Here is a 26,314-nt window from a genome sequence, read left to right as displayed (position 1 = left end):
AGGGATTGCAAAAAGGTTGGATGGAGGGTTGCAGAAAAGTTATATGTGTTGATGCTTGCTTTTTGAAGACATTCCTAGGGGTACAGTTGATGTCTGCTGTAGGCAGAGATGGGAATGATCAGATGTATCCAATTGCTTGAGCAGTGGTGGAGGGTGAAAATAATACTTCTTGGGAGTGGTTTATGAATAACCTTAGCAAAATCCTTCAGCTTGGTGATGGTTCTGGAACTGTGATTGTGTCAGATGAGCATCAGGTATAAACTTCAACTGTTTTTGGTTTTTTGGTTTTTTTTTTTTTTCCTGAATTCATTAATACATATATTTGGTTATGTTGGTTTTTTTTTGCTGAATTCATTAATACATATTGCTTTACTAGGCCATTCTAAGAGGGGTTAGTGTGACACTCCCTCAAGCTGAGCACAGACATTGTGCAAGACATATTTTTTCAAATTGGCACAAGAATTTCAGAGGTGATGAAATGAAATTGATGTTTTGGAGCTGTGCAAAGTCATGTAGTGAAGCTGACTATAGAGATTCACTTAAGAAGTTGGAGACAACTAATGCTGCAGCTGCTGCAGGCTTCAAAAGTTACAACCCAGATGTCTTCTGCAGGGCATTTCTGAAAACTGATGTGAAGGCAGATGCCATCACATCTAACATGGCTGAGACATTTAATGGGTATATCATTAATGCTAGGGCAAAACATTTGCTTTATATGTTGGAGGATATAAGGGCAGCTTTAATGAAGAGGTTGGTGATTAAGAGGCAGGAAATGGAAAAATGAAAAAGTGTTTTATGTCCAAGGATTCAGAAGAAGCTAGAATCAGAGAAAGAGGAAGCTGCTAATTGTGAGGTCATTCCTTCTTCACAGACTGTGTTTCAAGTGAGCCATATCTTGGACACTATGTCTGTGGACCTAGAAAAAAGAACTTACACATGCAGAAAATGGGACATGTGTGGGATCCCATGTTGCCATGCAGTGGCTGCAATTTTTTTCTGTCATAAGAAGGCAGAAGATTATGTTGATGAGTGTTATAAGAAGGAGATGTACTTGAAAGCATATGGGAATTCAATCCCTCCAATTAAAGGTGAAAGGCATTGGCCTCAATCAGAGTTGAGTATAGATCCACCCCTCATCAAAGTGGGACCAGGAAGGCCAAGGAAGAATAGAAGAAATGATCCATTTGAGGACCCTAAAAAGCTAGGAAATTTGACCAAACATGGCATGGAAATGACATGCTTTATGTGTCAACAAATGGGCCATAATAAGAGAAGGTGCCCCAACAGAGGAACTACTCTCCCACAAGCCCCAGATGAGCCTCCAGCAAAGAGAGCAAGGGGTAGGCCAAGGAAAGAGGCTACAGCTTCCCAACCTATGCACCCATGCTCTTCTACTCATCTAACAGCAACAGCTGAGCCTTCAAGAATAGGAAGGGGAGGTAGAGTGATCAGCAGGGGAGGCAACTCAGCTGGAAGTACAATGGGAAGAGGAACTGGCAGAGCTAGGGGAAGGGATGCTCCAACTAGTAGGGGTGGGAGAACTGGTAGGGGTGGGGAAGCTTCAGGCAGCATGGGAAGAGGTGTTACCACAACAACAGGAGGTAACAGGGTTGGTAGAGGAAAAAGGGGTGGTAGAGGATCAAGGGGTGGAAGAGGCAGAGGAAGAAATCAGGTCCCCCAAGGTTTTGGTATTTATTTAACATCAGATGGCTCTACATTCACTAATGTATGATAGTAACTCATTCACTATTTTATTACAAAGCCTATTTATGTCAAAATCCCAAAACTAACTCCCTTTTTTTTTTCAATGCAGCCACCAGGAAGTGCAGGACCTCAAGATGTTTCAGCATACACCACTACTTTCTCCTACAACTTCAGTCAGGGTTCCTCAACTTAGAACAATATGTAATAAGGATGTATTAGTTAGTTAAGATCAATGACATTCCTAAGTTTATGTAATTCAAACGTATGTTTAAGTATCTTCATTTGAACATAGTTTGTCTTGTATTTTGAAGAATTTCATGTTATGCTATATATGCACTCAGTTTGTGCAATTTTTTCATAGTATGCTGTATTAAAGTGTTTAAAACAGTGGGTGCAATAACAATTAAATTGCAATAATTTTCAGCAACAACAATTTAACCAAGCAACATAAGGCATATATTCATTGAAATTGCCATGATTACAAAAGTCAGTGAAGGTCAGCACCTACACTACATTCAAGCCCTACTTCATTCTTTAAGTCAAGCCTAGCCTACTGAATACCATCCTAGCATGCCAAATTAAGCAAAAAAACCAAACACTTTCACATCTGAAAACTACCCAAAATACAGATGTCCCAACCAACCCACAGCCCACTTATACTACACCTTCACAGCAACCCCAAAAAACTACCTACACCCCATCATCAACACACCCTATTTCATCAACAGCACAAGGGTGAAAAATGCCCAAGAGAAGACCAGAGTAAGCATCAGCCTTTTGTCAGTGTTGTTTTCCTTCAGTTCAAACATTGTTTCAGTCATTGCAATGCCCATTTCCTCCACCTCTTCAACCAGCTTCTCTTTCTTTGCCTTGAGCCTCTTCACTTTATCCTTCATCATGTCCAGTTAATACTCAAGCTCACAAATTTCGGTCTCCTTCTCCATAACCAAATGCTGCAGATCACGAACATCATCCACCTCATCAGCCCACTTGAAAAAGCCACAAGTACTCTGCTCCTACAAATCACCCAAATTAGCCTATTACAGCAATAACAAAGCAAATTAAAAAAAAACAACAATTTGGTGCGCAATTACTTACAGGCCAGTATGAGCACCCAAAAAACGCTTCCCCTTTGTTGGACCATCGTAGCGCACTGTCCTCAGTGGTGCAATTTCATTGTGGTAGCACACCGCCTGAGAAGACGAGGTTTGCTTCGACCTCGACCTTGAAGAGGAGCCAATTGAATTATGACTTGCCATTGACAGAGAACTGGAAAAAAAAAAAAAGAAAACTTTGAGTACAAGAGATGAGATGAAGAAAGATGAAGAAAGATGAAAAAATTAATTGATAGGGGGGCAATTTATAAAATTCTCAGAGAAGATAACAGGGGAGAAGACATTAATGGTGTATAAGCTTTTTAATGGTTGGAAATTAAATTAGAAGAAACCGGTTGTTCTAAGCAATCTAATTTTTTATCCGGTTTCAACAGGTGAAGGATCGTTAATGGAAGATAGGGAGAATAGGTGGGATTGCTTCTGGATTTTAGAAAGGTGAGATTGTTTGTGGAAGACCACCTAAAGGTGGGATTATTAGTTTACAATTTTCCAAAAATAAAAGGGTAAAATTCAAAATACTTTTAAGATAATTCTAATCTGTCTCACATTAGAATAATAAATAATGGGTAATGCTATACATATCCCTAAGGGCTATATATAGAAGCATTAAATATACTATGCTTGTATGTAAAATGAAAAAAATAGCCGTTATATGGACCCACTTGACGGAAAAATGGCTTGCCTAATTCTACTCCATATTACGGAGTAAATATAATTAAAACAAAACGTTGCTCACATCATACACTTTCTCCCTATTCCATGTGTCGCTTCCTCATTAAAAATTTTCCCACCATTTTTGTTGTATGATGTAATTATTATTATTTTTTAAAAAAAACTACGTTTTATATGTATAATCTTCTATTAACTATAGGGCCTGTTTTCATTGACTGAACTGAACTGAATATTTTATAAGAGAAGGAAATTAGGAGCTGAACTGAACTGAACTAAAAATAAACGTATGAGAACAGACCCTTACTAAAACAAAACAAAAACATTGCTAACGTCATTACTGTATACATCTCACTAACATAATAAATTTTTTCCCGCCTAAATGTAAGGATGATGTCATTTAATATATTTTATTTTTAATTTTTTTTTGGAGCTACCATATTTAACAATATTGAAATTTGAATATTAGAAGTTTCTACACATCAATTTATCTTTAAATAATGAAATAATTGTAAATATCACACTAATAAATGGACTTTTATATTGAATAAGTATCATATCATAATTTTGATGAAAATCTAAAATTATAAAATTACAAATATTTTTGTAAAAGGTGCATAATTCTTATTTATATTTATCCATTTTTTTTTATATAAAATGTACAAATTATAAAAACAAGTTATATATATATGGTGTATCGCACGGATTCTAACCTAGTTTAAATTTTTTTTAAAAAAGGGTGGTTATTTCAAAATAGGGTGATTATTTCAAAAAAATTGTTTAAAAAACTGAACTGAACTTTTTGATACTGAAATGAACTATACTGAAATGAACTGAACTGCCATAAAAATATGTGAAAATAAAATGGACTATCAAGTACGGAGTATCACGTCCAAAGCAAACAAAATCAACACAACTACGACATCCCCTTCCTTAAAAACGAAAACAAACCCCTCTTTAAAAAACCAAAAAGCAAAACAAAATCAAACAATTCTCCAACCACGGACTGACGGACCCGAAGAAAACACTAGTAGATCTTCCCCGAACGCCACCTCAAGCAGAGGACGCCTGCGAAAACTGAACAAGGCGAAGAGCAGAAAGAAGCACCGGTTGCACTGAGATTCTTGAATTTTTTTTATCCTAAAAATGGGAATTCATGGTATGATTTAATTTCTTCATTTTTCCCTCTAATATCTGATTTCATCCAATTACTTATTTTCATGTCAATTTGTTGTATTAGGTGAAAAGAGTAAACCTGGAAAAAAGCACAAATCATCTAAGGTTCTTCCCCAATTTATTTTATTGTGTTAATTTAATTTTTTTTCGTAAGTGGGGGTTATTGAATTTTATCTGTTTTTTGTATTGCTTTGATAGGATGATCATCATAGAATGACTGAAGATGGCAATGCTTACTTTGCCGCCGAAGATTTTGACGATGATCACAATCCCGAAGGTGGGTTTTCATTTATTTGATTTCGATATTGTTTCAATTTCACTATTTATATTGGCAACAATTGGTATAATGTAAGCATGTAACTCCAGCAAGTTAGAATTTTAGGATGAATGTGAATTGTCGAGTATAACTATATCTATATTGACGATTTCATGAGGTGGGTTTCTGTCATCCTTTACTGAAATTGCTAGAATTGGTTGAATTTATGAAGGTGAGCCTAAGAAGAGAGATTTCACCAAGCTGGAACTCAAGCCTGATCATTTGAATCGCCCCTTGTGGGCTTGTGCTGATGGGCGAATTTTTCTTGAAACGTTTTCGCCTTTGTATAAGCAAGCTTACGATTTCCTCATCGCAATTGCGGAACCAGTTTGCAGGTATACCATTCATTTTTCTTAGGAATATTGATTTTTGTAGTTGATTCTTTTGCCTAATAATTTCCAAATTCCTACCGAACCAAACCACAAAATAAAAATAATACAGTATTTCGTATCGAACAAACCAACAATTGATCTTTCTGCCGAGCCAAATGGAAAAAATGACCCAAAACCTCAAAATTATCCATGTTAAATTTGACTACTTTGAATGGTGTAGTGACATTCACCTCCATAATATGACTTGCTATTGATTTTTGCTTGTTTTCAGGCCGGAATCCATGCATGAGTACAACTTGACACCACACTCATTGTATGCTGCTGTTTCTGTTGGTCTGGAAACAGAAACAATCATAACAGTCTTAAATAAGTTGTCCAAGACTAAGCTCCCCAAAGAAATGATTGACTTTATACATGGGTCCACTGCAAATTATGGTAAAGTCAAGCTTGTGCTAAAGAAGAATCGGTACTTTATCGAATCTCCGTTTCCAGAGGTATGCTATCTATTAAAATCGCATGATTTATTTGTGTTTGCTTATCCTATATCTTATACTAGTTCTGTGGCTTGTGTAGGTACTGAAAAAATTACTCAAAGATGAAGTTATTGGCAAGGCTAGGATTTCTACAGAGGTACGAATCCTGCATTTAGTCAGTTAATTTTTGCATGTTGATGTCTTGTTTGTTGGGTATTCATTTAAAACTTTCCTAAATACTTCTTATAATTCAAGTCCTTCAATGGAGGCTCATGTTGGAGGGTGGTGGTGTTTTTGCTCTTAATTAGATGTTGAATCTGGTTTGTCTTATGTCTTGCTTTACATAGTTGTTTAAAGTTGTTCCAATTGTGATATCGATGAAAAAGAATATGGAATTAGTTGCAATCTTTGCAAAAATGTTTGAGATGGTCTTGCTGCCTCCCTAGAAATGGTGAAGGTGAAATTCGTTATTATGATGTATACCTCTTACTTCACTAAACAGTGAGTTATGTGGTTCTCCTTTATAGGTTGCTCAAGGAGCAGATGGATTTACGGTCAGTAAATCATTGAGTGAGATGGGAGGTGGTCATGATGATTTGCTTACTGAAGCTGAGTTAGCAGCTGCAGCTGAGGAGAAAGATACTCATGCATTTGAAATTGACCCTGTTCAGGTAAACTGTAATAGTAGTTTATCATCTGGATTTTTATCATAACATAATGCTTGCCTTTGATATTGTTAGTTTCTTCATATTATCTCCTCTTTATATACATGGCTCATATTTTGAGACAAACTACGTTGTATGGCAAAACAAGCTGCCCCCCACTCCTTTGGTACATCACCCTCTTTGCTGCCCCCTCCCTTGAAACTTCCCTTTGTGTACTTGCTAATGCAAATAACTTGATTCTTATACACCTTAATTTCCCTTTTTGCATTTGCTTCTTAGCTACATTAAGATAATATTGTAGCAAGTTGGGATAATATTAGGTTCGGGATTTCAAAGCTGGTTGTTCTGCTACTTAATTCACTGTACACTATTTCCTCAAAAATTGCACTTAAAAGCTTGTTGTACCAAACAGTTAAACTTATACATTTAGTAGAAGAACTGTTGCTAGAATTGCTAGTTTTGCCGTAAAGCCAATTGTTCCTTTTAATGTAACAATTAGATTGGACTTCATTGGTACATACTAGAATTGCTAGAATTGCAATTATGTTAATCTGTCATAACTACATACTGATACGCGATGTCTGGATTTGTTATATTTCTGTAGATTTTCCTTATTGGGACTTTTTTATAGGTTGAAAATGTAAAGCAGCGATGCTTGCCAAATGCTCTTAATTATCCAATGTTGGAGGAATATGATTTCAGAAATGATACGGTGAGTCATTTTAACATAAGTAAGACTTTTTATTTTTATTTTATTTATATATATTGACACCCTTTTCCAAAGTACTTGTTTAGCTGACATGGGAGCATCATTCTCTCATTTAGGCTGTCAACGGATTAAGGTTACATTTCATATCATTGGGTAATGACTTGAGTGTGAATGAGTTCAATTAGGTGGCTCTTTCTAATAGCTTTGCACATGGCTTTGAGCATGACTGGCCTTAATGCAGTTTGGAGGGTTGTAATTTGATTAAAGAAAATGGGAACATCATATAGTTTATCAGGGCTTAAAAATTATAATGGGATATTTAGATTTCACATAAAGTTGTAGATGCTAGGTTGTTGTGCAAGTTTCAGCCTTGAATAAGGAATTCCCTTTCTTCATTTATGATTTGAAGGTGAGCTTGAGAGCTTTGGAGCGAGTGGTCTTATCTGCAATTCAAATGATAATAGAAGAAGGTGAAAATAGCATTTAAAGTAGTAGGACAAAGTCTTTTCTATTCAACGTGATGTCGTGATAACAAAATTAGCAATTCTTTAAATTTGGAAGCAAAATCCCAAAACTGTAGCCCAAAGTAACCCTCCCTTTGGGTCTTATTTTGTGCCACATATGTATAGTTAGTAGGAATGGTCCGCCTATAGTTACCTTGTGCTCAGTATAGGGAAGATTTGGACTTAATTTAGCACAATGATCTAATACTCTGTTGAAAATTGCAGGTCAATCCTGATCTCGACATGGAGTTGAAGCCTCTCGCACAACCACGACCCTACCAGGAAAAGAGTCTCAGTAAAATGTTTGGGAATGGTAAAGCCTTTGTGGTTTGTGTGCTTATGATATAGGGATGGATGATGAGGTCTAGATCGATATCTTGCAGTTGGGGTTTATCTGTTTTATTCTGGAAGATTTTGTCTTTAGTTTGTCAAATACTTATTAATTGTGTTTTATGTTATAATTTACAGGTAGAGCAAGATCTGGTATCATTGTGTTGCCATGTGGTGCTGGAAAGTCTCTAGTTGGTGTATCAGCAGCATGCCGTATAAAGAAGAGCTGCCTTTGTCTGGCCACAAATGCTGTATCAGTGGACCAATGGGCATTTCAGTTCAAACTTTGGTCCACTATAAGAGACGAGCACATATGCCGTTTCACTTCTGACAGTAAAGAGAGGTTCCGTGGGAATGTTGGAGTAGTTGTGACAACATACAACATGGTTGCTTTTGGTGGTAAACGTTCTGAAGAATCTGAGAAGATTATTGAAGAAATAAGAAATAGAGAATGGGGATTACTTCTCATGGATGAGGTAACGATTTGTGTTGAAGGACCTTGGCATTTAGTGTGATAATGTCCTTGAAGTTGAAATGAAACATGTCTAACTTCCCCTTTTTTTAATTTGATGTTGCGTAGGTGCATGTCGTTCCTGCTCACATGTTTCGGAAAGTTATCAGCATTACAAAATCACATTGCAAACTTGGGCTTACTGGTATTTACTTTTGCTACGATTTTATTAAGGCAATTTATGTGTTGAGTCTATTTGTCGACCATATATAGTTATAGTAGTGACACTTGTTTTTTTAAACAGCTACACTTGTGAGAGAGGATGAGAGGATTACTGATCTGAACTTCCTTATCGGTCCCAAACTGTACGAAGCCAATTGGCTGGATTTGGTTAAGGGTGGCTTTATTGCAAATGTACAGTGTGCTGAAGTTTGGTGCCCAATGACAAAGGAGTTCTTTACCGAATATTTGAAGAAAGAAAATTCCAAGAAAAAGCAGGTCTGTGAGATTGTTTTACTTATTGACTGTTGGTGTTTTCTAGAGATTCATTTCTCGTTTTTTCCCACTGTTGTTCTTTCCACTTGATTCTGGATTCCTAAGACTAATATTGCTTTCCACTATCATGCAAACTATTGTTAACTTACGTTCTCTTTAACCTGAGTTTCGGTAGTGGTTCTTTTTTCTCATTGGCTCCATAGCATTTCTATCTCAGAGGTAACTACTGATAAATGGTGATTGAGTATCAGCCACAGCATGCTTATACTATTTTATTGACTAATGCATTTCTTAAAATCAAATTTTTGAATATGATTGAACTATATTGTAGAGGTGAGAACATAATAAATTCAGCATAAGAAATATCTCTAAATCAAAGGAACTAAATATGTTCACTGTCACAAATTGATATTGGTCAAACTTCACAAACTATACGTATAATTCCTTGTGGGCCAGTAGATATCAAAACAGTGTTAAGGATGCAATAATGGAGTCTTTCAGAAAACATCTTTCTTATCATCCTGAAAGAAAGAATAATCAAGAACTCAGTATACACAAATAACATTGATACAAGCATAAGTCCTATTAGGCCCTATTCTCTTCAACTGACTATTCCTAAAATGAAATTAATTTTTACTGACATAAGTCCTAAGTTAAATTTGAGGAACTTTAGTTTACAGTCAGTTATTCTATCTTGTGTTTAATTTGTGATAAGAAAGGCAGCTTAACTTTTCCCTTATCCTCTATTCCATTTTTGATAACAAGAAGCAAAAGTACTTGAAGGAATGTAATCAAAGGAAAATGTATCTTCTATAATATAGGAATTCAAAAAGAACAAGTAAATACTACATAACTGAAAACATCAAATTCTTGTAAGCAAGAATTATAAGCATAAATATTTCTTAAAAACTAAAGGAGGGATATAGTAATTCTCAGTGTTACCTGATTAACCAGTTTGATATTCGGTGTGGGTTCAAAATTACAGCACTAGATCTGGCAATAGCAAAAGACCCCCATATAAATTGGGCCAGAAACTTCCAATTTGCTAGTAAAATTCGCCTTTTTCTGTTCACGGTTTTTGAGATCCTTATATAGACCTTGTTAATAGTTATTAAAAACAAAAAATGGAATTTAAGGTCAATACTTTTTTAACAAATAATGAATAGTTTAATGTAAACTTCACTTGTATCGGTAGATTAAGTGTAGAGCTATTTTTTCCCGAACAAATTAAAAGTATATTACTAATGCTGTACGTTTTACAATCATAAATCTCCTGTCTTGTATGTGCTCCACTCATTATAATGCTGCATGTCCTGGCAGCTCTGCTCTCCTCCAACTTAATATTTGGTTTACTTCCCCAGTCCCCCCTTTCTCTTTGATATCATATCCTTTTCAGTCCCTCGACTCCCTCCACTTGCTTTCTTTGAAGAAAAGAAAATTAAAAGAATAATAATATTATTATTGCAAGATTCTGCTGTATAACATACTTCTGTGTGTATGTATTTGTACTTACTTTCCCTGCTTTAATTATTTTGAAAATTCAGTGTTTAATTACTATTTGGAATAATTTCAGGCATTATACGTGATGAACCCTAACAAGTTTAGAGCATGTGAATTCCTAATTCGATTTCACGAGCGGGAGCGTGGTGACAAAATAATTGTTTTCGCTGATAATCTTTTTGCTCTCACCGAGTATGCAATGAAGCTTAGGAAACCTATGATTTATGGAGCTACCAGGTATTGCTGGTCACTTGTACAAATGCATTTTGTCTACTTTTTTGATCTCCTAGTTGTGCTTATGTTTATTTGTTTATTTGGAAGCCATGTTGAGAGGACAAAAATTCTAGAGGCCTTCAAAACTTCTAAAGATGTGAACACGATATTTCTCTCTAAGGTATGCAGCATAATTCTAATTATTTTATCTTATTCAGATGAGTCATCAGATCATAAATACTTTGTACACTATATGATACATTGTTTTGTTGTATACTTGTATTAAGGCATATAGTATAGACCTTTGGCTTTTGTAAGGTGGTTATGCATTTGTACATATAATTTATGATGTTATCTTTCCCTCATCATATTAATATGCTGTTATTCCAATTGCATGCATTCTCATGTTCGAATTTAATCTAATTTTGTGAACACTATACATTGTTATCATTTATGGAGACGAAAACAATAATTCAGCATTAGCTACAATGTCTGTAACACATGGATGACATTAAATGAAAAAGAAAATTTTGTGGATAAAAGGGGTTAATGAAATAAGTCGCAAAAATAAAGAGAAGGGTAGTTGGAGGGAGGTAGTTACTTTAGTTTTTTTTTTTTTTTTTTTTTTTTTTTTTTTTTTTTTTTTTTTTTTTTTGAAAGTAGTTACTTTAGTTAACATAGGGACTGATAAAGAAATCTTAATTTATTGATGGAAAAAATGTAAAGTGTTTGGGTACCAAACAAAAGAAAAAGCTAAAAAACTTGTTGGTTAGTTTTCTGCAAAATTAGATGTTGCTTTTCTTGTGTATCCATCATAATATTGTTTGCCAATTTCACTTAATTTTTGGCAAAGAAATATCCTGTCAATATTGAGGTGGTTTATTTATGTGGATTTTAAAGTTCTTCCATCAATCCGACCTAGTAATAACAAATACAAGTATCTTAAAATCTTGCTTTTGTTTTCAGTTTGGAAACTTCACTGTCGGCAAAATCCTAAATTACTATCTTGCATAATAGACCAAAATGTGGCAATATTGCTCAAGATAATCCCTATTCCTCATATGTCTTTCTGCTACTTTGTGTAGCTTTGCAGGAGAAAATACATTAGATGAGATCATGTTACATAAATAATTAAATATATGCTCAAATATTTTTGATACTCAAGGGAACCTTTTTGGGTGTAATCAAGGGTAGTCTGATAAGCCTTTGAAATCATAATGAATGATGATTGCCAATTGCAAAAAGGGGATTTATAATAAGGGCTTGTTCTCATCAGATTAATTTCAGTTCAGTTCAGTTCAGCTCTAATAAGTTAAGTTAAGCTCAGCTCAGCTCACTTCAGTCAATGAGAACATGCCCTAAGATCGTTGTGTCATTTTTATAGAAAGGAAGGCTTGATTTTTTATACATCTTTGAATGTGAAAGAAACTGTTTCTTTTGCACACAGTAGATTCTTCAATTATGTGATATCAGATGTGTAACAATATTTTGGAGAAGTAGAAGAATTTGTAGTTCATCCAACTCTTTTAAGTGAAAATATGTGAGACTTCTGTTTTAAGAGTTGATTTAAAGATGGGACTATAATTAACTAAATGTAGGTGAGAAATGTGTAAGAAAGGCTTATGATTTGTGGCTTTAGAGAAGTAGAATAATTTATAGTTCATCCAACTCCTTTCTATAGTAACCCAAACAAAATCCTACCGCACTTTTAAATCATCTTGTCTCCACCGAATGAACATCTGTGAGACTTTTGTTTTAAGAATTGATTTTTTTAGATGGGACTATAATTGGCTTAAAGGTAGGTGAGAAAAGTTTAAGAGTGGCTTACTTTTTTGTGGCTTTATAATTTCGTAACTAACTTTAAGTATCAGATCTGTGTTTTTTGCTAGCTGGTTGAGTTTAACCTGGCATGATAAATTTATCTTTCTTTTTCGGATTGGTTTTCTTGACAAAAATTGTAGCGTGTTGTGTAACTTTGCCTTGTGCATGCATGAGAATGGTAATTTAGGTGGTAATTTATGACCTACTTTTTTGTGATGCTATTTTTTCCCCAATATTCTTATCTTAATAGTTAAGAAACATTTACTGATTGTATTAAGTGGTATTTTATGACTGCATGATGTACCATCTCCAAATCATTGGTGCTGTTTGAGGGCTATTTGGATCTCTTCTCCCGTGATTCATTTTATTTACTGCCAATAATTTATTTGTGCTGTTACGTTATTTATACATTAGAAGCTAATATTTTGTTCCTGTGATGCTCAGGTCGGTGATAACTCAATCGATATACCGGAAGCAAATGTGATAATTCAGATTTCATCACATGCTGGTTCAAGGCGTCAAGAAGCTCAACGTCTCGGTCGTATTCTTAGAGCAAAGGTGTGTGCTTTCTCCTGGTCGTGTCACCAAAATTTCCTTTTCATAGTATAGATACTGTTTGTGTGGGAATTGTATTACTTGTGTTCATGAAATACAAAGGGAAAACACTCAGGTTGTACAGCCTGAAGAGGGTGCTTCAATTATATGTTACTGTTCTTGTGAGTTTTTTTTCCTCAGCTTTACTCCTTATTTATGGGAAGAGAAAAAAAAAGTTATTTGTGTATGCCCCAGGTTACTGAAATGAAATACAGGGACATTTCTTACTTTGCTGAGCATACAATGAACAAGAACTTGCTCTAAGAGCAGTAGTAGTCTGAGCAACTTTATTTTGATCTTGTACCTGCTTCGAAATCCCATTGTGATTCTCGCTTAGCAAAAGTGAGCCAGTAATATCTGCTAGCGAAAACACACTGGTTTCTGTTTCTTGCACTGAAGAATTTATTTTTATTTGTAAGAGTTGGGCCGGGGTGAAACTGTACGCTTAGCAAACTTGGATCTGTCCCTGCTGGATTCTGAGCAGAACAGCAAAAATCAAAGTCATTGTTAGTATATTAGACTATAGGCCCATGGGACTCTAGTTGGTTACCTTGCCGAGAATTATCACCAGTAATCTCTAAGAACACGGGGAAACCTATATGAAACGTTATACTTTATATTTGTATTTCTGTCATGTTCAACATCCAAAGAATTAACTGAAATTGTTGCCCAGGTCTCAGAATTCAATATTATATTAGCACTGGGAAAATGCTTTTTCTAATTCTGGTTTCTCTACAACTAGTAAAGAAGGATGAAGACTAATTTGACTGCTAGCAATTTGGCCATAACTGTAAACTTTTTCTTACCTGAGTTCATATTAATACAGTTATTTGGGTTTCTTTTAAAGGATCTTATTTTTTTTTATTTCACCATATTCCATCTTATTGTGTTGTACTGTGCTTTAAGAACTATGAATTGGAAAATTAGTTAGCTGCTATCTATTCTTTTTTTTTTTTTTTTTTGTTAAATAGCTGCTGTCTATTCACTTGACCATTATCTCTCTCTAGCTCTTCCCCCCCCCCCTCTTATTCTTCTTTATTTTTTTTTAAATATTTTTTTTTAATTGATAGGGTCGGCTTGAAGACAGGATGGCTGGGGGTAAGGAAGAGTATAATGCCTTTTTCTATTCACTTGTATCTACTGACACACAGGTACTGTGCATGTGATTGGTAAAGCAACTTTTTTTGGGACATTCTATTCACTTTAATGATATTTTTATATTCTTTCTCAATATTTTCTCTTAAATGTAGGAGATGTATTACTCAACTAAAAGGCAGCAGTTTTTGATTGACCAAGGTTACAGCTTTAAGGTACAATCTTGTATTTTTCTGGATTCTGGCTAGATCTTTGCAGTCGACATATGGTGCTCTTAAGTGATCATATGAAGGTGTTTTTGATGTTTATCAGCTGTCATTACTCTCATTAGATAGTCTGATGTTTAAAGAGTGAAGCAAGTAGCAAACAGCTGCTGGCTGCAGTTATGCTGTTTTATCCCTTTTCTTTTAACAAGTTACTATAAATGAATTTGACATCTTATTTATTGATTTTGCTTGTGATTGTGGTTCAGAATAAGGTAGAGAAATGTTTTATGATGGTGTAGCTTCAATTCATTTTAATGTTTGACTGGCATCTAGTCTGAAATCAGCCTTGACAATTGACTACACTCTTTCTCTATCTTTTTAATTCTTTACTAAATTTACTTTGAGAATTGAAACCAGTCTGGAATTGAGGTCGTATTTGATTTCTGGCGCAACTTGAATACTTGCGTGTTCTTTTTGGATCGTGTTGGTTTGCTGTTCTTTATAGGCTGATTGGAAAAAGGTTTTACTCAAATTAGTTTGCATGGTGCTAGTTATTGATATATGTGCCATGTAGCGTATATACATTTTTACTAGAATAACCATTTTCCACTATGAAGAATTGTTTTTTCTGCTTGAATATGGCCCTTTTAATCTGCAGCCTCTTGCTATCATCCAAATGAGAATGTGTTCAGTGGTATGATGATGGCTCATTTCTGCTACAGGTAATTACAAGTTTACCTCCTCCTGATTGTGGGTCAGAACTCAGCTATAGCTCGGTTCAGGAGCAGATAGATCTCCTGAGGAAGGTATATTACCAACACCTGGCTGCATTCTTTTTTTTTTCCTCCTCCAGAAAAATGTTTTCTGTCTATTCCTCCTTGACTCAAATCAAGAATATCTATTTTTAACTGTTATTACATTAGCGTTAAGTTTTGGTGATGAAACTGATGCTCCTTTGATAAGAATAAAATAGTCCCCACCGGAAAAAGCCAAAAAGGTGGTTGATGCTGTATTACTTTGATTTGATGCTATATTTATAAGAGAGCATGATTTAGCAGCTCTTGGTTAGGCCACCTGTCCCGTCGGTCTTTGTAATGGAAGTCACATTTGTTAATACAAGCTAATGTTAATTAGTTTGGTGGTACACCACACAAGATGCTGCTGAAAAGAGAATCGTTTATACTTTATAGTGTCTGATTTCATGTTCTTGTGACAGGTGCTGACTGCTGGGGATGACGCTGTTGGTCTGGAGATGTTGGAAGAAGATGCTGATGAGTTAGCCCTTATGAAAGCACGTCGCACCTCAGGATCTATGAGTGTCATGTCGGGTGCTAATGGGATGGTTTACATGGAGTACAAGTAAGAATATCTGGCTTTTAAAGGCTATGCTTATTAACCATTCTTAGGCTGAAGAAATTTGCATATGTTCTCCGCAATTTGCTTGTTGTTCAACTTTTTTAGACTTCTTGTCAACCATTCTGCTATCATTGATAAATACATGTACGAGATCTTATTCCTCTTTAAGACCAGCATTCCTATGCTTTTAGGTCCCATCGACAGGCTGTCTGCTAGTAATTATTTTTTGCATCCATGTTCATTATGATTTGGCATCTGGTTTCTTCTGTAGATTAAACAAAATTTTAACCCCAGAGGTTAATGCATGCATGTATTTTGAGAAATACTGTTGGGGTGCCCTGACTTATATACTGACCATCTACTGTGCAGTACTGGACATAAGAGAGGACATGTGAAGAGCAAGCCCAAGGATCCATCCAAACGGCATTATCTTTTCAAGAAGCGTTTCACATAGAGAATTCCTGTCCATAGTCTTCCCATGATGATGGTTGAGCAGCTGGAAAGTTATGGATTTGTTGATTAAAGCTGGAGCTCATTGTTACCAGGAAATACCTTTTTCATACGAAGATGAGCTCTTTCACCTCTTTGCTGTACAATCCCTTAAAGAAGAAAAATATTTGCACTGGGGGTTAGAGAAGCTTTCCATCGTTTCATTTCAGAACACAAGCCACGTAATACGAACAGATTGTTAATCTGAAGGTATATGCATTAGTGAAGAACCTGTTCAAAGCTCATATGCAAGGCAATAGATCAATTCGAAAGTTGTATTCGAATTTTGTAGATCAAATCGTTATCCACATGTAACAACACTATACTTTACAATTTCAACTAACACTTGTGTATAGGCCCAACTTTGCCTCTGCTTTAAGCAAATATGAAAAAATTACCTGAGTCTGCTTCAATTTTATTTATTTTATTGTACTTTAGCTACTATTATTACAGAGTATTATTTTTTGAAAGCATGCTTCAATCTTTCATCAATGTTTAAGCGTAGAACTTGGGTATCATATATTATCAACGAAAATGAAAATAATCAGTTGTTAATTTGTCAAGTCAGGGTGCCCTTTTTTTCACCTTAGGAAAAAGTTTCATGCTTAATAAGTTTTAAGATACGTCCAATAAGTTCATATCAGGTCCTTTTGCTGGGATCGGGTTTTCGAGGGGGCTGGGAACGCGACGCAGGCGCTGATAGGCTAGGTGGTTAGAGTCGCGGGCAGGGAGTGGGCTCAGGCGACGGTGGCGGTGGCTTGGGCAGGTGATGGGTGGACGGTGAGTAGTGGTTGCGGTGGGTTTGATGTTGAACAGTGGCGGTGGATTGGCAGCTGGTGGGTGAGAACTAAGGAGTGGTGGGTGGGAAGGAGTGACCATGCGCAGAGTTTTAGGAGAAATTAGAGAAAGTATTAAAATATGGAAGTAGTGGGGTTGGTGGAAGAATAAAAAATTGTAAAAGGCAAAATTAGTGGAGAGAATTGGAAGAGAGAGAATATATGTTGGGTCCACTAAGTTAGAGAAATTAATTAAATATTGTAAAAGCTTTCCAAATAAGGAAATGGAGTAAGTATTTAAAAACGGCCGAAAAAGGAAAGTGAAGCAAGTATTTAAAAACGGAGGGAGTAAGTGGTAGTGATATTTAACAAACTCTGATTTAGGTGGTAGCAAAGTAAAATAAAAAATTAAAGCTGTAGTAAATGTGAAGCATGGTCCTTTTGCTGGTAGCAAATGTGAAAATTTCCTATATATTACTCTTGGTAATGTTTTTGTGTGCTTCATATAAGTGAACTTGCATGGGTATTTATAGCAGTAAATACTACTACTCCCTCCGTTAAGAGTTATTACTCACAACAAAGGGGGAGTTTGCGGACTCCTAGGCGAAATATTGAATTTATGATTAATGTAAAATAAGGGCATACACTTAAGTGTTAATCTAACCCTGAAAAAAAAAAATTGACCCAGCAGCTGAAATCACGAACCACCACCACCTAGCACCACGAAACCACCCAACACCACCACCTAGCAGAGCGAAACCACCCAACAACACCACCAACCAGCACGAATCACCGACCACCACCACAACCAAGCATTCACGAACCCAAAACCACAATCCACCACCACCCACAACCCCAAATCCACAACCAACAAACCCAGAATTCGTGAACCCACGAACCCAGAACCCCACAACCCACGAACCGAAAATCGATGAAGTGACGACCGAAGAATCCCGCCCCTGAGAAAAAAAACGCAACCCACAATCATCAATTAAGGCTTAAATTGGTCAAATTTAACCATCAAAACCCTAGATCTGATCTAGAGTTTTCATGGTTAAATTTGACCATAAAACCTTCTAATTTGAGCTTCACCACCAAGGATGGAACAAAAACAGAAATGGAAGGGGGAAAAAACGGCAGCGACTAGAAGTAAGGGGAGATCGGTGACGGTGCCGGCGACGGTGGCGGTCTACATGGAAGGTTGCGGTCGAATTGAGGGCAGATGAACAAAGAGAGAGAAAATTCTTGGATGATGCATAGAGAGTGGAGATCGGTGGTAGGTGGTGGATGAAGATGATGAATTTGGATGGAATGAGAATTACTTTGGTGGAAATAGTTAAGTTAATTAATGTTAAGGTTTAAGTTAATAAGATAAAATTAATAGTTTATTTAAGATGTTTAAATAAAAAAGCAAGAGTAATTTTGTAAAATTACACTAAAAAACTTACTAAAAAAGGAAAAAAAAAGTTTGTTGCGAGTTATGTGTAACGGTCATTTATACTCCGTAGTAAATTTATTCGTAACGGAGGGAGTATTACATTGTGGCCTTGTGGGCTACAAACATAGAGGGTGGCAACATGGTTGACTACCACATAAATGCCATGAAGAAATTTGGAGTATGGACATTCACACCATACTTGATGATCAAATATATATATATTTTTTAAATAATGATCAAATTAATTTTTTTTCTTTTGAGAGCCAAATGATCAAATTAATTAACTCTTAACAACTTCAAATATTTTAAGGTAATTTTCACCCGTTTTATAATAATTTATTGAAAATCTAACTGCATAAGGAATTTGTGATAAATATGAATACGTGGAATCCTAACTGTCAGCAAATTCCGTCAACATATAATTTCCTGCAACGCCATTGGTCCCTCTTCCGTGCACCAACCTTAACACGCCACGTGTTCTAATACATCTCGGTGTTTCTAGATTTTGTTCAATCATAGCAGTAATCTATTTATATTCTCTCTCTTCCTTTTTATTTTCCCAGTTTCTTCTTCACTGTCTTTCTCTCTCTAAAACAAAAAAATATAAAAACCGAAAAAACTTCACAATTCCTGAAAAAATAATAAATTAAAAATGGGTGTTGGTATGAAGCTTGCGCCATTAATTCTGGCAACTTTGATCATCTTTGCTGCTGAAGCTAAGAAGGCATCAGACCCTTATAAGGTATATAAACCCTTCTTTTTAATTGATTTAATTTTTTTTTTTTTAATATTTTTGAATTTTCTGTTCAATTTCTGATGGATTTTGGGTATTATTTTAATTTTTGTTCTTTTTTAAATTGGCTGGGTATTATTTCTGCTCAATTTGTATTGCTTTTGAATTGGGTTTGTCAATTGTTAATTTGTATAGTTATTTTGGATGTTAAGTTACAAATTGTGAAATTGATACAACATTGGGAATTTGAATTGTTTTGCTGATTCTTAATTTGTTTTTTGAAATTGGGGGTAGGTTTGATTTTGTGTTTGAAGGGAAATTTAAATTATTTTGAATTACTTGTTGTAATATTATGGTTACATTGGGGAGTGCGTTTTTAAAAATGTGGGATTGACATAATGTAATTCGTTCCGGAAGACTTCTATTTTAAGCAGATTAGTGAGTGAAGATTTGGGGTGTATTGATGTTTGTTATGAAACCGAGGTTAAAGAATAAGGCGTCTATTATTCACTCGGGTGTACCTTGTATAATGGAATTATTAGAATAGCTAGTGTGGTTTGATTCTACCTCATTAGTAGAGCTTCTTGTTGTTGATGTTGGATCATTTGAAATTGAAATTACATATCTGTATATTCTTAAACATATAGTGATGTAATACATGTATAGCTCAAAATACAAACTCTTCCGAGTCATAAATTTTTAAATTTTGAAAGGATTTAAAAATACTGAAGATCATTGGCGAGTTATCTAAGAATTTTAGTAAATACTAAATTGAATATGCGGAGGCACCTAAAAAGAGCTAGCTTGGGAGAGTGTGTATTCTGTATATACACAATAGCCGGGGGGCCTTACCGCCTTAATGAGTTAGTTTTAATTAGAACATTGCCGGGAATCCGTGATATTGTAAAAATCTTAATTGGTACCCATGGTAGTATCCATGATCTGCAATTTTGTATTGCTGTTTGAACTTTTGCGCATAATGTACCTTCAATGTAAAGCTTCTGAAAATATATTCTGCTTTGGGAATGTCTTTGGCTAGTTTGGTAGTTTCTGCAGTAGCTGCACCAAAACTTCACATATTCAGACATTTGGTTATAATTTACTGTAATATTTTTATTTTCTTCTCACTTTTGAACTTTAGGCTTCATTGCCTAAATTAGTGGGTTGGTGTGGCATGGATACTATTTAAGTATCTCTACAGAAACGAAATCAAATTAGCAGGGAGAATATTAGAATGTAGATCTCTGGAATGAAGTGTGTAGCTTATACTCCTATTTTATGCAACAGTTTTTCGTCATTGAAAGAACGTAGCTTATAAATTTTTATCTAGTCCTAGTCGTACACGGTCTTGAGACACCTTTGTGGCTAATGTGGCTCTGCCGCTTTATCAGTTCACTGTCGACATTATGATTTTTCATCAGAATATTCCTTATTTATTAGATTCTCTTAACATTTTTGGGCTCCTAATATATATTTTTTTTCCTTCTTCAGGTACTAGGTGTTGATCGGAATGCCAGTCAACGTGATATTAAGAAGGCTTTCCACAAGTATGTTCTTTCATCCACTTTGTAAAGCATGTAGTCTACAGTCATTGTCTTCGAATTTGGAACAATATTAATATAGTATTGATTGATCAGGACTTCTGTGATTCTCTCATTGTTAATATTCCTTCTAGTGTTATGATTTAGGAAGGACGATGACATGAGATGTTTTCGTCTTATCTGTCATGCTGTTCTATGCTAAAATGGGCTAGCCTTAGTTTTTACTGTAGAGGCATTAGACTTGTAATTTTATTTTATAGTAGATGTCAATCAACTTCTGTAGGAATGGAAATCAACTATGAGTTAATTACCATGTATAAACATGTCGTTGATGCAAGCTTATTGCTTTATAAGTTGATAATTTTAACACTTCATTGATGCTAGCCTAAAGCTTATATAAGTTTATCTTTAGTAATGAAATTTCTTGTCATCTTGTGTGATATACATTGCTGGTAGCCATATAAGGTTGGTTCCTTCTTCTTCTTAACTTACCTGGGAGCTATTGTGTTCAAGCTAATACTTCATTTCATTTCTTTGGATGATCAAACAAAAATTTTCATATAATGCTATACGTAATCTGTTGAGGAGATAATAATATACATGATATTGTCTTTGTCTTTCAACTTAGAGCTTGCTTCTAGGGATGTGCATAATGCTTACTCTTACCTTTCTTGTTTCTAGGCTTTCTTTACAATATCACCCTGACAAAAACAAGAATAAAGGAGCTCAAGCAAAGTTCGAGGAGATCAACAATGGTAATGTGTAATTATCCTTGCTTTATCTGAAGTAGATGATTGTTCATTAGGGTGTACATTCAGTTTGAAGTTGTTTAACTGTTGAGCTCATGTTTTTGCAGTTCTCATATCACAATTGAAGAGATATGTAGGAAATTTAGAAAGAGTAGACGACTCTTAAAATCTTTTCCCCATCCACTATGTATTGCACCTCAAAATCATTTTCCTGTGTACCTTATATTGCCCTTAAAATCTTTTCCTCTTCTAACATACATTGCATACTGTGCATATATGAGAGCCGAGGTTATAAGTGTAGCATCATGAATTTTTTATCAACGGCCCAGAGGCTTTATAACCTGGGGCCAAACGTTTTTTTGGCTTCAGCGCACTTTTAAAATAAAATGTAGAGCAGACTAGGAAATGTCATTGCCGAATTGGCGGCTTTTGATATATGTTTATAGAATAGGATTAAAAGTGCGATTAAGGAGTATTAGAATTCTGAGGTAATGTGATAGGGCTGATAGAATGGTGTTAACTTTGATCTTCTGTAGAAGTTTAATTTCTATTGCTGTACTTCAGCTTCGTTACCTGTGAAAATAATGTTTTTCTATGTTCTTTTTTGGCTTATTTCGAGTTGTATATGCCTGGCATATTTGACATTCTTTTTGCACAGCATCATAAACTCCCTCTTATCCTGCCTTTCATTATTAGGGGCAGGAATGAAAGTGGGTGTCTTTGACCTTTTTTTCTCTCTTGTGTGGCTGAAATTCTGCTCCTTTCTCTTTTAAAGAACCTATTTTGAAAATTTCTGAGGTACCTATTCATCATGTATATTTTGTGCAGCTTATGAAATTTTGTCTGACGAGGAAAAGAGGAAAAACTATGACCTATACGGTGATGAGAAAGGTGGACCTTCCTTTGATAGTGGGGGTGCAGGAGATTATGGTGGATACACCCACTTCACGAGCGGAGGATCAGGGGGGCAGTGGCAAAATATGGGTGGGGGTGGCCGAACTTTCTCCTTTTCCTTTGGTGGATCTGGCGGTGGAAACCCATTTGGTGGATCTGGTGGTGGAAGTCCTTTTGGTTTTGGCCTCAATGATATGTTTTCAAACCTTTTTGGTGGTAACATGGGCAGTGGTTCTGGCTTTAGCGGTTCTGGTAGATCATCTGGATCTACATTTGGTGGTTCAGCTGGATCACAATCTGGGTTTAAGAGGCCCCCCAAGACTTGTCGTGCAGTAAGTTCACAGGTGTTTGAGAAAGAAATAAATGCTAAGGGTATTACTTGGCTTCTGCTTTCTTATACGCCCTCAATGATGTTGGCTCAGCAGTATGAATCTATCTTGGAGGAGATTGCTAATTCATTGAAGGGAGCTTTAAAAGTACAGTCCTATTCTTTCTTCTAGAAAATTTGCCGGTTTCTAATAACAGTACAGTGCTGATGCTCATATTTATTTGTGCAGGTTGGTAAAATTAATTGTGAGACTGAATCTTCTTTCTGTAAGAATCATGGAATACATCCTCGTCGAGTGCCTAGATTATTTGTTTATTCCTACATAACTAGTGAGAGTGGCTCCTTTGTCGAATATAATGATGAGTGGGATGTGAAAAGCTTGAAAAGCTTTTGTCAGGAACATTTGCCAAGGTTTTCGAGACGTGTTAGCCTGGCTGACTTTCAGCCTTCATTTGGCGGTGCTGGGGAGAGATTACCTCGAGTTATGCTTCTCTCAACCAAAAAAGATACACCAGTGATTTGGCGTACTCTTAGCGGCTTGTATCGCAAACAATTTATCTTTTATGACGCACAGGTATCATATGTTTGTTCTGGACTTCCTTCCCCCCATCTTCTTAACCTAAGTCAAAAATAAAAAGAACAAAAAATGAATAAATGGAAGATAAATAATACAGGGAATAAAGGTTTTTTCAATGTTTGTGAGATGTGGAACATCAGACTGTTACCTATTTATTGTTTAGTCATGATATAATAATCCATTCAATTATTTGAAAAGATTTAAGTTGGTTCCATTATATGCAGCTTTGGGGAACTTTGTAATACAACATGATAATATAATCATTGGTGTCAATTTGTTATAAAAATTTATAGTGCGAATTTAAAGGGTAGTTTTGGCTTTTGATTGATTTTACAGGTTCATGATGTTTCTGATCCAGAGGTGAAAAGGTTAGGGGTTAATGCACTTCCAGCTATTGTGGGGTGGCTGTCAAACGGAGAAAAACACATACTGAAAGCAGGAATATCTGTGAAAGATCTAGAGTCTGCTGTTCAGGAACTTGGTCTCTTACTTGATGGTTTTGAAAAGAAGAATAAAATTGCTTCAAGTCAGACTAAGAAGTCTGAGAGTGAACCTTCTAGCAAACAAGTACCACTATTGACAGCATCTAATTTTCATGCTCTTTGTGGAGAAGATAGTCCTGTTTGCTTAATTGGTGGTTTTAGATCATCAAAAGCTAGAGACAGACTCGAATCAATTCTATCAGCGGTAAGTGGGATCTTTTTTATGATAGGACTTCTTAACAGATATGACTCATATGAGCCCATTAAATCAAATAAAGATTCACTCTAATCGAAAATACAAGTCATATTAGGCATTCATACAAATCTTTAAAATTTGGTTAAGCTTAGTTGAAGTCGCTTTAGTTTTGTCATGTGGCTTTAATATTGCAGTGATTCATGAAATGCCTATTATGTTATTTAAATATTTTGGTAATTAATTTTGCATTTATATTGTAGACTGACTTATATTTAGGACCAAAACAAATTGGCTAATTCAATTCATGTTTTGATTTGAAGAGAGTACTAATATCTGATATACATTTTTATTGTCTGCAATCTCTGCATGACTCTAGCGTGGTTTGGCCATGAAAGTTCCATTTTGTACCTGTTTCACCATACTGTTCCATTTTGTACCTGTACTGGAAAAGTTCCATTTTATTGTCTGCAACTCTGCATGACTCTCGATCAGCTAACTGTGTTTGTATGTGGTTCCAGGTTTCACAGAAATCATTATCAAGGAGAAGAAATCTGTCATCTGAATCCAAAGATTCCATCTCCTACGCAATGGTAGATGCAAAGAAGCAGCAGTCTTTCTTGGATGCTTTTGACAAAACTGGATTCAGGTCGTCAAATAGCTTCTTGGTGGCATACAAACCTCGGAAAGGGAGGTACGCTGTGTATACTGGAGATCTTAATGAGGAAGAAACTGAGAAGTTCATTGGCTCGGTCCTCAGTGGTGATGTACAATTCAGCAAAACGCGGCAAAAACCAATGATCGTGTAGAAAGATTGTGATGTAGTAACTCTAGAAGAATTGTAAAGTCAGTGTATAGAGAATGGATTAAACAAGAATGTTTAGAACAAAATCACCCACTTATACAGGGAGCGTGTAATCAGAGTTTAGAGGGCTGGTTCGTTTTTGAGTAACTAGATAGTCGAAAAAATGGGTAAAATATGGGTCCTTTATTGTACATACTGGAAAAAATGGAATGACATTTCATATGTAACTAGCTTTTGGACCCGTTCTAAGCACGGGTTGTGCATAAGTTATGATTCATACTTTTTTTTTTGTTAAAACTCACAAATTGCATAAGGGGTCAATGAATTAAATAAAACTAGCCTTTTGGCCCGTGCGATGTATGAGTTAATTCATATAAAATTGTATTGATAGATAAGTGAGGAAACATTAGTAAGTCATTATAGGGTATAATATGTAATTGGAAACATGATTAAAGAAATTAAAATTTTGGAACTTTAATCGAAAAAGAGGCTTAAATAGAAGGTGGAAGGGCTAAAATTAAAGAGAGAATAGGAAAAGGTTGAATTAAAGGGTCGGGAGAGATGAAGTGTGTATGAAAAATAAATTATAACTTTAATGAAAGAACTAAAAAAAATGGTGTAATAAAAAATTAATAGTGTAAGATGACATGTGACACTATGGTTAGAGAAGTGTAATAGAATGGATGAGGACATGTGTCTTTCTTAGTTTCTTGGTTATAGTTTTTAAATACTAAGTATAGATATAGATATAGATATAGATATAGATGTGATTAGATTGAATATAAAGATAGAGGGAGAAGAGGAGAACTTTAATAAAATTCAATTTGTTGAATTTAAGTGGAGGCTATAGAATGCATACAATCATCTATAATATTATTAAAACTTATGGGAACAACATGCTAACGGCATGTGTCACTCATATGCCACATATGCACTACATGTCATCCTATGTGTCATCCCTCTTCTCTCATCATATTGAATTGTATTAATGTATAGTCTCTTCAACAAAAACTCTTCATTGGCCTAACTTTAATGCTATATAATACATTATTGTTTAATTTAATTGAAATTTTTTTCATATTGACCTCTTATTACATTTTCATTTAGTTATTAATATTGTTCAACATTAACACTTCTGAATTAATTTAATCAAATTTATAATTTATGATGATCCGGGATATCGCCCGGGTCAATAACTAGTTGAGAATTAAAGGGGGAAGCTGGAGAAGTTCTTTGTTAAACTAAGAAAATAGAGTGATTACAGATAAAGGTGATTGGAAGGAGGACATGTGGCAACTATGGTTTGTATTTTTAACTACTATCTATAATATAGATAGATGAGAAACATAGACGTCTGATCATCTCTGTCACATACCATTACAAATTATCCCTGGGTTTAATTTGGAGCTGAAAGTTAATAATTAATTTTTGTATGAATTTAAAAGAAACTAACATTTTGAGATTAATTGTACTATGTTATCAATAATTATAATCAAGGTGTGACATTAGGAGGGTAAATTAGAGTTCTTTACATAATGTAGTGCACAACAAAATACAAGATTATCATGTTATTAAGTTTTTTTAAT

At 35.2% G+C, this 26,314-nt stretch overlaps 2 protein-coding genes across 2 annotated transcripts; both read left to right on the top strand.

Annotated features, from left to right (window-relative positions):
- Positions 1-4,276: 4,276 nt before the first annotated feature.
- LOC110710680 (DNA repair helicase XPB1-like) lies at positions 4,277-16,630 on the top strand. The gene is made up of 20 exons (XM_021889009.1): positions 4,277-4,647; positions 4,729-4,769; positions 4,863-4,941; positions 5,153-5,315; positions 5,584-5,806; positions 5,886-5,942; positions 6,313-6,456; positions 7,082-7,162; positions 7,888-7,975; positions 8,131-8,468; positions 8,573-8,648; positions 8,748-8,941; positions 10,512-10,675; positions 10,760-10,832; positions 12,917-13,030; positions 14,137-14,217; positions 14,317-14,376; positions 15,090-15,173; positions 15,584-15,726; positions 16,093-16,630. Exons 1-20 carry the CDS (start codon positions 4,635-4,637, stop codon positions 16,175-16,177), a joined length of 2,301 nt encoding a protein of 766 aa, XP_021744701.1. The 5' UTR covers positions 4,277-4,634; the 3' UTR covers positions 16,178-16,630.
- Positions 16,631-18,825: 2,195 nt separating this feature from the next.
- Positions 18,826-25,007, top strand: LOC110710701 (dnaJ protein ERDJ3A-like). The gene is made up of 7 exons (XM_021889035.1): positions 18,826-19,168; positions 20,651-20,706; positions 21,382-21,455; positions 22,278-22,819; positions 22,901-23,245; positions 23,585-23,935; positions 24,445-25,007. The coding sequence occupies exons 1-7, from the start codon at positions 19,079-19,081 to the stop codon at positions 24,730-24,732; spliced, it is 1,746 nt and encodes a 581-aa protein (XP_021744727.1). The 5' UTR covers positions 18,826-19,078; the 3' UTR covers positions 24,733-25,007.
- The last annotated feature ends 1,307 nt before the right edge of the window (positions 25,008-26,314 follow it).

The sequence above is a fragment of the Chenopodium quinoa genome, unplaced genomic scaffold, assembly GCF_001683475.1.
Source record: "Chenopodium quinoa cultivar QQ74 unplaced genomic scaffold, ASM168347v1, whole genome shotgun sequence".
Taxonomy (NCBI): Eukaryota; Viridiplantae; Streptophyta; class Magnoliopsida; order Caryophyllales; family Amaranthaceae; genus Chenopodium; species Chenopodium quinoa.
Note: the sequence above shows the minus strand (reverse complement) of the source record. Positions and strands in the feature narration are given on the sequence as shown.